The 14,132-nt window shown below is 43.5% G+C and overlaps 1 protein-coding gene across 1 annotated transcript in view; it reads right to left on the bottom strand.

Annotated features, from left to right (window-relative positions):
• Positions 1 to 14,132, bottom strand: part of LOC120049154 (staphylococcal nuclease domain-containing protein 1-like) — a 311,592-nt gene that overhangs the window by 288,644 nt on the left and 8,816 nt on the right. The window contains 7 exon segments of the mRNA XM_038995382.1: positions 4,506 to 4,596; positions 7,404 to 7,510; positions 7,836 to 7,994; positions 9,186 to 9,277; positions 10,204 to 10,364; positions 13,600 to 13,681; positions 13,993 to 14,113. Coding sequence (XP_038851310.1) covers positions 4,506 to 4,596; positions 7,404 to 7,510; positions 7,836 to 7,994; positions 9,186 to 9,277; positions 10,204 to 10,364; positions 13,600 to 13,681; positions 13,993 to 14,113 — 813 coding nt within the window.

The raw sequence follows: 14,132 nt of genomic DNA, 5'->3' as shown, positions 1-14,132 counted from the left end.
GATTGGAAATGTTTAAAATTATGTTTAATATCTGCCAAAGAATTAAGCAATATTGCCTCAATCTGTCTGTCTGGTGGGTGCGTTTGTGTCTATCACTCCGTGTGTGGCCAGTTGATGTGACAATTGTTTGGTGGGTTGACACATACTACTTTGCAGTTAACATTTAGTTGAGAAGGTTTTGGGGAAAGTATTTATCATGAGTAAGTATATCATTTGTATTTATTATTTGCAAACTTCACAATGAAATGATCAGCAGCAGTCATAGCCAGCAGTCATATTTTACCAGGTATATTGACAGAAAACGGTGTACAGGAGAAAGTAGTGTACTAAGGACACGGAGAAGAGTTGCAGGGGAGAGAAGAACGTGCCTATTGGAAAGCTAGAAGGGAAAAAAACAGCTCCATTTTCTTTTAAGTGCCTCGTGCTAGAAAAGGTTGGAGACCCCTGCTCTAAGCACAGACCCTGGTGGTAGAGAGGTGCTGCCACCTGGTGGCCACTACTAGCATGACATCTGCAGTGTCCAGGATACATATCAGGACCACTGCATTTCCTTGTCATTCATCTGATTTTAAAAAGACTGCTGGTGATGCAGCAACACCAATAATGTATAGGCACATAGGTGTGAAAAGAACTGCAGTACTGCATCAAGATGCAGAGTAGTCTTTCCAGAGACGTCCTCTCTTGCCTCTCTAGACATGCAGTAGCTACGTCATCAGGTGTGCAGATAGCCCTACTCTGGCATACACGTGCGAGAAACAAATCGTCACACTCGCATCACTTTCATTGTTCAGGCAAATCAGTGTGAAGGTTGGTCCTAGTCAATAGTAACCTGCATGTAAGCAGCTTATATTGTCCAGTCTTTAACCCAATACTCGGGAATACCATCCTTTCCTTAAAGATGAACTATGCAGAAATCACTCCGCCATTGAAAAATACTAAATGCTCTATTTTTTCACAAAAGTAGCGCACTGGGCCTTTACTAGTCCTGTAATAGTGGACCGATAAAATTCTAATAGTTCGCTTCATTTCTGTTTATTTGACAAAACAAGCAACTATAGTGTAGAGAATCACTACCATCTAAACCGCTGTGAAATGTATTTTACATAACACAAAATACTGTATTTCAGCTGGTGTACAAAACTGAAAGTAAAAGATGCAAAAACTAACAGGAAGCATAGAAATAGCACACATAGAACTGATCTACCACTTCTTAAACCTGCTTTCAATGAGAATGACAGATCTAGAACTAACATTTCAATGTGAATTTGGTCAGGTCACCCAAAAAGTGACATATTGCAGCTTTAAAGGGCATTTACAACACTAGTATGGCCTCTCCATCTACACTGATGTGAGAAAGTGTTTCAAACTATTGACATGCAGCTAGTTGTCCCCTGTCCCTCCGTGACAGTGACAGGCCTCTGATGGAGACAGGTTTTCCACCACATCACTTTCATCCATCACGTCCTCTCTCAGGGCAGCTGGTCACAAGGGAGACAAGAGGAAGAAGAGAGGAGGCAGTTTCAGCCTATTGGGACGTAGCCTACCTACCAGTCCCAGCAGAGACAATGTGAGAGAGAAGGAGAAATAGAAGGTGAGAGAGATAGAGAGGTGAGTAAGAAAGAGGGGGTATGAGAGAGTGGGGGGGGATGAGTCAGTTTGACTCTGGGGACTGGAGTGGTATTCTACGAAGCGAAATAGATTTACTCAGGGTTTTCTAAAGATAACCAGCTTCAGTTAGCTTCACATTCCAGGCTAGGCTTCATCCGTACTACGATGGTGGATATTGCTCGTCCACCTGCCACTAACTCTAACAGGCTTGTAACTGCACATGCATGTCGCACATAGCAAGTCAAACACCAAACTCTCCATTGAGACAATCCATGGGCGAGTTAGTGGCACATTTTGATTTGTGCCCAAAAAATATACAACAGAATTCTTGCCAATTCAGCAGACTATGGTGTGAAATAGGCTTTTTAGAAGTCGTCTTTATGACTTATCGTTAATGTCGTCCTTGGTGTGCTTATCAATGTACAACCACTCCCCCCCCCCCCCACATCTATCAATATTTGTTTTCATTATGTCATACAAAAGTGTTACATTGCATAAAGTTTAAAAACGCATTCTGTCATTACTAAATGTGTAATGTGATATATTTTAAGATTACTATTTTTTTTTTTTAAATAATAAAAACTCAAAATATTTACAAGTCGTCTTCCTCAAATTAAGGGGATGATGACTCAATCTTTGCAAGAGAGGGAATCTGACTTCATTGGTCCTTAACTCGCAGCTCAGTCATTTCATTCAGGATAAATGGATTTATCCCCGAGTTAACCTTCCCTGGAGCAGGTTAGTTCTGAAGGATTTGTTGCCATAGAAACATACCTGGTTAAAAGTTGAGTTACTTTTGTATTACTGGTTCTCTCGAGTTGAACTCCGAGTTGACCAAAATTAGCTCGCCAACTCTTCAAACCTGCTTCGTATGATACCCCTCTGGGCTGCTCTCTCTGAACTCTATCCATCCCTTCCCAGAAAAATAATGAGGGACAAGGGGAGAAGGACTGGATGACAGGAAAGTTGACAGGCTGCCATGTCATGGGACCAATAGAACAAAGAGAGGTCAGCAAATGAGAATTCAAGGTGCCCAAACATCCTCATTGGATTGTTTGGTTAAGCGAGCCCAACTGGCCAATGACAGTTCCGGGAGCTGACAATGTGACAAAACATTGTACCAGTTGACCACCGAACGATGAAAGTGTCCACAAAACCAACACCTATCTATCCCACCACACCATCTGGGGGTAGTCTACAAAGGCAGTTTGAAAAACTCAAGTGACATTTTTACAACAAACGCAGCGTCGCCGACGGGGATCGCCTCAAAAAAGGCAACACAATAATTCACTAATCCCTAAACAAATTTGCTAACGTGCTGCTGACTTGAGGCGGTGGGCCTCAGTGTTATTCCGACTACTCCCATTCTGAGAACAGCAGGAGGGGAGGAAGAGATGGGGAACCATGCTGGGAACCGACACATGGGCTCATCCCTCTACTGGGGAACTGAACCTGCCTGTCTGCAAAAACAACACACAGGGAAGGAAATACTCAAGTCCACCCCCCTCCCCTCCCTCCTTTATCACTTCTGTCCATCTACCACGCTATCTGTCACTCCCCTCTACCCCCCCATATCTCTCTCTCCCATTCCTCTCCCTCTCCACTCCTCCCCCATCTCAGCTTCCTTCCCCTGGACTCGGGGAGATCTGAGGACAGCCGAAGCCAATGCATAAATGTTTGATCCTTTTTTCAGCACTAGTCTTCTGACTCAGGGGGAAAACGCACTAACTTAGCTAGTTTTTGTGTGTGTGTGTAGATTTCTTTCGCAAACTCATTCTGTAAGCAGATTGCTGCGACGGCAACACCTTTTACGTAACCAAAGGCTAGCCATGAATATTTCAAGGACTTAAAAGTCCAGCCACAGAAAAAAATCTAAGCAGATCATAAAAGCTACTACTTTAGGGAATTAAATCAACTTGCTTTGTGTGTCACCTAAAGAAAATAGATTGTCCGAAGGAAGACCATACCGCAGGCTCAATTCAGAATATAAACAGACAAACTAGGTAAGAGACCTCACTTCTGAATATTGGGAGTACTTAAAGCTAATGTCTGGGATTTTGAAAGCTGTTCAAAAGGTAATTTAAATTCCTTTATTCTTAAAGGATTTTGCTGTTTTTGGAATCACAGACTGTAGCTTTAAAGGTAACACTAAAACAATGATAGAGGCTATAATGTGTCCTCTTATAACAGTAATAAGGCCAAGCTACATTACTGGAGGCTCCATTTGTGTCTCCGTCTTACTTAGTAGGAAGTAATGGACTCTGACAAGGCCAGGTCTGGGATTCATTCAAAGGCAGTTTCCTCTGTGATATTAAGACAATAATAATTTATCCTGCCGTATACCAATAACATCCAGAACTAATATCCCGTCCCGTGTCTCAGAGCGGCGCTGGAACGTTCTGGGAACTTTGGAGAAACGGCAGGCGATTCTGCAGTCATTTGGCTAGGGAGGGAGTGTTCAAGGTTACTGCTAAAGCGCTTCCTCTTTGTACCTCTGTGCTGGGAGGTTTTTTTTGTTGGGGGGGGGGGGGGGGGGGGGGGGGGGGGGGGGGCACATATTTTGTCAGAGCTCTCAAGGACTGGTCCTGCTTTTGGTGCAGTGCTATGACAAAAATATGAAATAAACAGTTGTGGAAATACTGCAGTAAGCACAGCCATGGAGGTATCCAGGGAAACATCCCCTAACAACCAAAGCAAAGTTAGTCTCATGGATTGAACACAGACTGTGTACCATTAAGAAAGCATCTCATTTTCTCTCTACCGACACTCGGTTCCAAATTCATGAAAGAGAGTGAACAAGGGCAGAGGGGAAGGGGACGACCTTTTGGATTGGAATGCAACCCCAGTCCTAACCCTCCTGAAGCCGTGTAGTATGCAGGCCTGCAGGGTCTTCTTACCTTGGCCACAAACTGCCTGTCCTTCTGGTCCATGTTGGCTGTGGGGGCTACGTAGTCCTTCCAGATACGCACTTTACGTTCTTTAGCAGATCTAATAAACAAAAGGATGACTCAGTTAGAAGGGGGGATATGTCAACAAAAAGAGAGGAAACAAACAGAAGAGGAATCATCAATGAAGAAGTGACGACCTTGGGTGAATGGTGAAGTGAAAAGCAGGAGATCTGTTCAAAAGAAAAATGAAGGTGGAGAAAACATCCTTTCATACAATTCTCAGTAAATATCAAAACATCCTTTCATATACTGAACAAAATATAAATGCAACAATTTCAATGATTTTACTGAGTTGTAGTTCATATGAAGGAAATCAGTCAATTGAAAAATTCATTAGGCCTTAATCTATGGATTTCACAACTGGGCAGGGGCGCAGCCATGGGTGGGCCTGGGAGGGCATAGGCCCATCCACTGGAGAACCTCACTAAAAGGGCTTTATTACAGACAGAAATACTCCTCAGCAGGTGAAGAAGCCAGATGTGGAGATCCTGGGCTGGCGTGTTTACACGTGGTCTGCGGTTGCGAGGCCGGTTGGACGTACCACCAAATTCTCAAAACGACGTTGGAGGTGGCTATGGTAGAGAAATTAGCATTCAATTCTCTGGCAACAGCTCTGGTGGACATTCCTGCAGTCACCATGGCAATTGAACTCTCCCTCAAAACTTGAGAAGTCTGTGGCATTGTGTTGTGTGACAAAACTGGACATTTTCGAATGACCTTTTGACCCCAGCACAAGGTGAACCTGTATAATGATCCTGATGTTTAATCAGCTTCTTGATATGCCACACCTGTCAGGTGGATGGATTATCTTGGCAAAGGAGAAAGGCTCACTAACAGGGATGTAAATACATTTGTGCACAACATTTTAGAGAAAAGCTTTGTGCTCATGAAACATGGGACCAACACTTTACATGTTGCGTTTATATTTTTGTTCAGTATATATAATTCCCGATAAATTAATACAAATACACGTTCATATGATTCTTAGTAAAAAATATAAAGGCAATAGGCCAACATAAAAAAAATAAGCACTTCCCATCATCTGATATAAAATATTTTCATGTGTTTCAATACAGAATATGAAATCAAATCCATGCTAAAACGACTCAAAGATTAACGATAATGACATGCAAAGACAGCTCAATTGATATTCTGAGAGTGAAAGTTCCACATCTCCAGCTGTGCTGATTCAGACCAACTACAATACTGATTTATGCCTGGTCAATTCCTTCACAATTTCCTGCCTCCCTCGGGGGACTCACTGATCTGTACGTACGTAACTTACGTGATATTTCAGAGTTTTTTTCTGGATCAAAAAGAGCCTCATGAGGTGGGTGTAGCAGCGGGCATGGCAGTTGAGAGAAAAATGGCTGGTTTTAAAGCTAATTTCCTACAATTCTCTGCACGTTGCCATGGCTAATGCTGTGTTCTTTTGCTCAAACATAATAAAATCAACAATGCTAAATTCATTGTTTTTGCAATTTTCCCTGACCATCTAACCTTCATTTTGGTGATTGTTAGTTCTCAAATAAGAATATACACACACACAAAAGTTTGGGGTCACTTAGAAACTACTTGTTATTGCAAGAAAAGCAAATTTTGTACTTTAAAATAACATCAAATTGATCAGAAATACAATGTTAATGTTGTAAATGACTAAACACCAGTCTCAAAGTCAACAGTGAAGAGGTGACTCCGGGATGCTGGCCTTCTAGGCAAAGTTGCAAAGAAAAAGCCATATCTCAGACTGGCCAATAAAAATAAAAAGATTAAGACGGGTAAAAAAACACAGACACTGGACAGAGGAACTCTGCCTCGAAGGCCAGCATCCCAGAGTCGCCTCTTCACTGTTGACGTTGAGACTGGCGTTTTCACTGTTGACGTTGAGACTGGCGTTTTGCGGGTAAAATTTAATGAACCTGCCAGTTGAGGACTTGTGAGGCGTCTGTTTCTCAAACTAGACACTAATGTAATTATCCTCTTGCTCAGTTGTGCACCGGGGCCTCCCACTCCTCTTTCTATTCTGGTTAGAGCCCGTTTGCGCTGTTCTGTGAAGGGAGTAGTACACAGTGTTGTACGAGATCTTCAGTTTCTTGACAATTTCTCGCATGGAATAGACTGACGAGTTTGAGGAAAGTTTTGTTTCTGGCTATTTTGAGCCAGTAATCGAACCCACAAATGCTGATGCTCCAGATACTCAACTAGTCTAAAGGACGACAGTTTTATTGTTTCTTTAAAATCAGAACAGTTTTACGCTGTGCTAACATAATTGCAAAAGGGTTTTCTAATGATCAATTAGCCTTTTAAAATTATGAATTTGGATTAGCTACCACAATGTGCCATTGGAACACAGGAGTGATGGTTGCTGATAATGGACCGCTGTGCGCCTATGTAGATATTCCATAAAAAAATCTGCCGTTTCAAGCTACAAAAGTCATTTACAACATTAACAATGTCTACACTGTATTTCTGATCAATTTGTTGTTATTTTAATGGACAAAAACCACGACATTTCTAAGTGACCCCAAACGGTTGGTTGTGTGTGTGTGTGTGTGTGTGTGTGTGTGTGTGTGTGTATGTATATATTTTACACTGCAAGCCTTTTTCCGGTGAGCATGCCATTGTGTCCTCCAATCCAACCTTTGTCAGATCACTGACAAAGTTCTGTCAGTCTCACGTCGAGTTAGAAAGAAATGACTCCTTTCTAAAGTCTTCACACTTAGCCACATGCCCTAATTGATTGGTTAATGAAACGGTTGATGATAATGATGGTTGTGGTCACATTCACAGATTGACCGTGTTGCGACATATGTTGCGGTAGTGGTTTTGGTTGGGGAAGGGACTGACTTTTCTCCGGCCCGGAGTTTCTCTGCCCCCTGGGTGTAGACGGCCATGGACCAGTCCACACAGCGGGCGAACCCTTCCTTCAGCAGCAGCTCTGTGATGTTCCCGTTCTGGAGATGAAACAACAAGGACAGAACATAGAATAGAGTACAATACTTTATATGATAGACTATTTATAGAGTTGACTACTATTGAGGAAACAAAGATAACAGTAAGTTCGACAGAAAGAGATACATTGCCTGCTCTCATACACATTCCCAGAGAACCTCATACAATGTGAGGTTTTGAGTACAGTTAAGTGCAACAACCTCAGACTTCCGCAACATTCAAAATGATCCTTGCTTGCCCTCTGGCTTACAGCGACAGTCCGAGCTACCAGCCGTTGCGTATAGTACAATGCTCAGGGGTTATAGGTGAGGGGTCAGTCAGTCTCACCGGGTGGAGGACGGTACCCAGGATGACCTGGTTGGGGCAGCTCTCCAGGATGATCTGCACGTCCCTCTGGAGCAGACGCGACTCCGTGAAGAACTTGGCCTCGGCAGCGAAGGGCTCTGGCGACTCCGTGCCGTCCGCCTCGCGCTTGAATGTCGGACACTGGAGAGAGGATATATAGAATGTAATATGCCATTTAGTAGACCCTTATCCAAAGCAACTTCTAGTACAGGGAGTGCATTTATTTGTGTATGTGACCACAGCGGAAGTGGAACCCACAACTCTGGCATTACTCTGATCAACTGAGCTACACAGGACCAAGAGTGAGAATACAGAAAATAGAATAAATATCTGGGAAACTAGAGACACATTCATGACATATAGACCTTCTAGTACATACAAAACTAGATATGGGAGACAGAGCTGGGAGATTGGGCACTAAAACACCAAGCAGACAGAAGAACAGCTTCAAACAGCTGTAACATCTTAAGTGTGAGAAGGGAAAGACTGGTTATCTGCAGTGGGCCGTTGGTAAAGACTCTGAGTCATAGAAAAAGATGGATGGACAAATAGGGAAGTAACAAAGGAAAATCCCAACATCACTTCCATCTCACATACCTTATGAGTCAGGAAGTGATAAACGTAGTACGATTAGTTAACCCCTGCAGAAACATATAGGGATATTCCCAGTGGTGGAAAAAATACCCAATTGTCATACTTGAGTAAAAGTAAAGATACCTTAATAGAAAATGACTCAAGTAAAATACTACATGAGTAAAAGTCTAAAAGTATTTGGTTTCAAATATACTTTACAATCAAAAGTAAAATGTAATTTCTAAAAATATACTTAAGTATCAAAAGTAAAATTATAAATAATTTCAAAATTGCTTATATAAAGCAAACCACTTGGCACCATTCTCTTTTTATTTACAGATAGCGAGGGGCACACTCCAACACTCAGACATACTTTACAAACAAAGCAAGTGTTTAGTGAGTCCGCCAGATTAGACGCTGTAGGGATGACCTTGATAAATGTGTGGATTAGACCATTTTCCTGTCCTGCTAAGTATTCAAAATGTAATGAGTACTTTTGGGTGTCAGGGAAAATGTATGGAGTAAAAAGTACATAATTTTCTTTAGGAATGTAGTGAAGTAAAAGTTGTCAAAAATATGAATAGTAAAGTACAGATACCCCAAAAAACTACTTAAGTAGTACTTTCAAGTATTTTACACTACTGGATATTCGCTAATCAAATCAGAAGGAATATATGCTATAGTCTATAAAAGGATATAAAAGTTGACCATACACAGAACCACATATCCTATGGTCATAGTACGGTCAAAGAGACTGACCTTGACCCCAGAGAGCATGACCGTGACCAGGTAGTAGTCGGGCAGGAGCAGGGCACGGACCACGCTACCGTCGCGCACGTGCTCAATGACGGCTGAGGAGGAGAGACGAGGGTCAGAAATAAACTATTCATACATTCAATTGAAACTTTTAATACGATGAAACCATCTGTTTACACAAGGGGAAACATTCTACTATGACCTCATCATTCAGTTTTATAGGTTCTACCATCTTTAAAGTAAAGCAGACTCAGTTCTACACAAAGCCGGTGCTACAGTAGATTCATAGAATTAGAATACAAATTTAAATAGAATCTCTATGGATTCAGTTCTATACTGTATTATGCCTTAAAAGTCAGTAGTCAAATGTATCCATCTACAGGATGTCCTTCACCTCATTCCTCTACTCTATGGAGGGTGTTAACAGTGCATGTTGTTGATTACATACTGCTCTGGTAGGTTACAGAATGATGTCTTCTGTCACTCTTCTTCTGTTGTCGCCCTGACCTCCAAAACTGACACTTTTGGTGTGAAAGCCAGCTACATTTGAGCTGTAAATCGTGTTTTGGGTGATTGGGGGCTGAATGAACGAGGTCTGATGAGGTGATCCGCCATATTCCAGACCGGAGAAATTAGTATTCCGATTCCGGGACCCCGGAACTCAATGGAGGGAACATTTAAAGCGATTCGGCTGGATTGCTACTGCCCATTTAAAAACAGCAGGGGCGGTCTCGCTGAATGGTAAAAAACCTTCCACACCATTTCTCCACTCAATTAAAGGGAGTGGCCGTTAGCTGCGGTGGCGCGGACAGAACAGAGAAAAACGCATTAGAGGGGGTGAAAGTCACATAATGAGCCCACGAGGTGCCATCTAGGGAGCCATTACATGCCAGATATAGATATGAAGGCATCGGAGGGGGTAAACTCGAGCCAAAATGGTGGATTATGCAGCTGTGTGTTGTGTGCACACAGGGGCTTCTAAAAAGGAATGATGAGGTGTATGACTGTGTGTTAGCCCTACCATTGACAGGTTTCTGGTGCATGGAGTCAACGAAGTTGCGGGGGTTCTCGATTATGTACTTGAGGTCGCGTACGGTGTTGGTGCCGCCGCCCTCCGTCCACATGCCCTTCTTGGAGGCCTTGGCCTGGTCCTCCAGGTCACACAGTCTAGCCTGATCTGGACTACACACACCAAGACAAGAAGTGGTTAGTACACACTACAAACAGGCTGGGGTTTCAAACTATAGTAAAGTAGCTGGAACAGATCTAAGAGACAATGGAAATTGTTATTTTTGCTGACACAGCGCCCAGTCCCAGCACAGTGCCTTGTTAGGGCATCAGTAGGTGACACCTCTAACCTCCTATTACTGGTCCACTTCTCTATATCATCAGCTTGGCCTTAGGGGGTAACTGCCAGCCTCTCAGGGTGTGCTAGTCCTGGAACTGCATGGTCACTAGTTAGTAGTTCTAGCTGCACTGACAGTTCTACTACCGCCCCTCAGGCTAAACGGATGAGACTGGCTAGGTGGACATACAACGCAGTTCTGCTATGTTGTGCTTTTTAAATCCTTTCAGATAAATTAGGGTCAAAAAGAGCAATGGTTCCCAAATGTATGGTTATGCTTTCATGAGCAACACCAATTCAATAAATGCAGTGTTTCTAGAGCCTCAAAATTAGCATTTAGCTGTGACACGAGGGCCAGTGGCCACGTAATACTTGGGGGATACGCAATGGTTGATCAACCAAAAACATAAGGGAGATTCAGGGGGAAAATTTAGGCACCACAACTTCCTCCCTTTGCTTAAACACCGACATGAGTTTCAGACACCTGGTAGATGGCAAAGTACACAACTCCCCAGTTTCACTTCCATCTGCATGAGCTTTCAGGTTCAGCCTGTTAATAACCAGATTGTCAGACTGGGCCTCTAACAAAGATCAGAGGGCTCTTTGAAGACAACATGGCACTCAACAACTCCCTCAAGCAGGCAAGGCGGGTGATATGTCTCAATTAATTCCACGCTGGTTCAAAACAAAAATGGCGACCGTTATCTTGAAAGACCATCAGCGTTTTCCGCCTTTTTTTCCCTTTTCTTAATTGTTTTCCGTCGTCGTGTGAAGACTTTTAACAAGTTTTTTGTGGAGTGGAGAAGTGAGGCTTGCCCATGACTGATATGAGAAATGGAGAGTTAGATAGTGGGACTGGGTTCTTTGTTGAAATGTGCACTGTGTAAATTGAGCCTTTTTACATTGATGCTGTCTGAAAGGGAGAGTGGGTGCTAGGTTTAGAAAGAAAGCAGCACAAAGTGGTACTCAATTAAAACACGTCACACACACACAAAGAAGAGAGAGTGTTCTGAGTGTTCTGAAACAGCTCCTAATTGGAGCATTGGACTGGCGCCCAACAACACGAGTACGTCTTCCCCCCCATTCCTTCCTCGACTGTTCTAGACACAAATCCCAACTGAAATAAAACGGTTTCTTGCTTACCGACGCAAGAATAGAGAACATTAACTTTCTGGGCCAGACTAAAAAGCCTACAGAAAGTCAATTGCACTTAAGCTACTTAGGACTAACAGCACAAACCACAGATTGAGGCTGTGCCAATTCCCTATAGTGTAGGGCACTTATTTTGACCAGGGCCCATAGGGCTCTGGATAAAAGTAGTGCACTATGTAGGGAATAGGGTGCCATTTGGGATGTAAGCTTGAGGCAAGCCCAGATACTGAACGGACACAGCGAGATACTGCGAGTATGCGACTAGGCTGACGATCAGAGATCAATGAAGACACAGGAGGAAGCCTACCTGGTACTGTGTGAGTAGATAATGTAAAATCATTCCTTCACTAAATATATTTCTATTTAGGTCACAGCACTGTAGCTGGAAACTTACTTCTAAACCCCAAAACAGAGACACGTCTTTTTTTCAACCATTTTTGTAACATCGACCCACAGACAGGCAGCACTTCTTTTAACTTTCAGGCTATAGCCTAGTTGTCGATTTGTAGGCCTAGGCTTGGTACCTATGACATTTCTACAAGTGTATCTAGCACCGGAAATCTGCCAAATACAGCAGACAGAAACAGAACCACTGGACATTGAAGAACGTGGTTCAGAAGAGGCACGCAACTGGGGATCGCAGTTTAAAGGATCAATAGTTGTGAAGCAGTGGTACCAATGCTAATTTGGATTCCCTCACCGCCGGTCGGTGTGGTTACATAAACCACAACGCCTCCCTTCCCTCTTTCAGTAATTTAACAAAACAGCCACAGTCAGAGAGACAACCTACTTTCTCATTGGCCAGGAGGAGCCTGCCAAAATCCTCAGTCAGTGGTGGTGGCCCCATGGTTGGGTTCCCTTGGAAGAAACAGAAAGTGTTTGAAGAGGAGATCTATGTAGTGTAATTGTGTGTGAGTGTGCCCCAGCAGCTTGCCGTAGCAGCGAGGAGAGGATGGTTGGCAAGCAGCCCGGGCCTTCTGTTAATTGGCTCCTGGCATAGTTTGGGCGCCACGGACAGCCAGGTTTGGAACATGTGCTCGCCCGCTCTTTTTCAAATCATCATCGCCCTCCGATTGGGGTGATCGTCAAGAGTAATCGCCAGGCTAATGAATAAGGGTCTGCTCGTCTCCCAGCCCTCCCACCATAATAGACACCCCATTTGGGCCAAACGACAGCCTGCGTAGAGGCGTTTACATTAAAGCCTGTTCCAAGCCATTGCGTGGAATGCTTGAAACGAGTCATTAGGTCCGAAATATGCAGGCAGACCATTTATTAATTCATCTGGTACCCACAGTGATAACAGGGTTTCACAGCACTGAACTCCTGTAGAGCCCAGTCAAGCCCACTAGGGGGCGATCAATCACTCAGAGGTGAAAGGGTGTTTTGGGACAGTTATTAGACTGGTGAGCTTTATGCTATGTATGACAGAGGCTTATGAGACTGCCGATCAGTGGGAAAACCTCAATGTTACTGCAGTGCAACACTGCCACCACCTGGACTCACACCTTAACTGAAACCCTCAAGTGGGGGGGGGTTCTATGTGCAGTGGCATTGTTTTATCAATAATACATGCAGCCCATTGTTACATCAAGCTAGCGCAGTGATAGTCACACTATTTTCTAATCTCTGTCATAGTGCAAGTGTTGTATTGTGGCATCACGGCAAGTGGACAGTGTGCTGATGTCACAATAGGAAAATAATCAGAGATGTCACAGACAGATGACTGATGTTTAGTCCATCATCTTACGCATGTAACGACGGCAAATTCTACTGTGACAAATTGACTGCGTTGTGTTTCCCTGGTTACCACCATTTCAAATCTCCATGGGGCTGATTAAAGCCTTGGTAAATCAATCAACACCCTGTTAAAAGACTGATGCACCCTGTTGCTTGTGATATCACAGCACTGCTGAGTCTTACTTGTTTCCCCGGATTCCTTCCCTGCGGACAGTGGCGAGGCCCTCGTTCACCAGAGATTCAGCAATGTTCTCGCCGGTGGTGTCTAGAGAGAGAGACAGAGGATTTAACACTCAAAACAAATAGAGACAGAGTTTTAGTAAAGGGCAAAGTGGGTTGTATGATGTATAAGGCACAGTGGAGGGTTCACGCATGAAAAAGAGTCCATTCACTCGATCAACACAAATGCAGTCAACTCAAGGAGGGAATTGAAATCCTATCCCTGAATGGAAAAATATCCCTGTGGGATATAGACAAATAGTGCACCACTGATGTAGGGATGTTTTTCCCCGACTAGAAGTAACTCTGGCCTCTATTGGTGGCTAGGCTTGTGAAAGTGTCTGGTGGTCTTCTCACCTCTGCCCAGGTACACCATGCCGTATTCTCTGCCCAGAGCAGTCTTGACCTCCACTGTGAAGCATACCTCCTTCCCAATCAGCATCTTGCGCAAGAACTCTCTGGCCTGGAAGGCGTAGGGCTGCAAGGGAAAGAAGACA

The sequence above is a fragment of the Salvelinus namaycush genome, chromosome 6, assembly GCF_016432855.1.
Source record: "Salvelinus namaycush isolate Seneca chromosome 6, SaNama_1.0, whole genome shotgun sequence".
Lineage (NCBI taxonomy): Eukaryota > Metazoa > Chordata > Actinopteri > Salmoniformes > Salmonidae > Salvelinus > Salvelinus namaycush.
The sequence above is the reverse complement of the archived record's forward strand: the minus strand, read 5'-3'. Positions and strand labels throughout refer to the sequence as shown.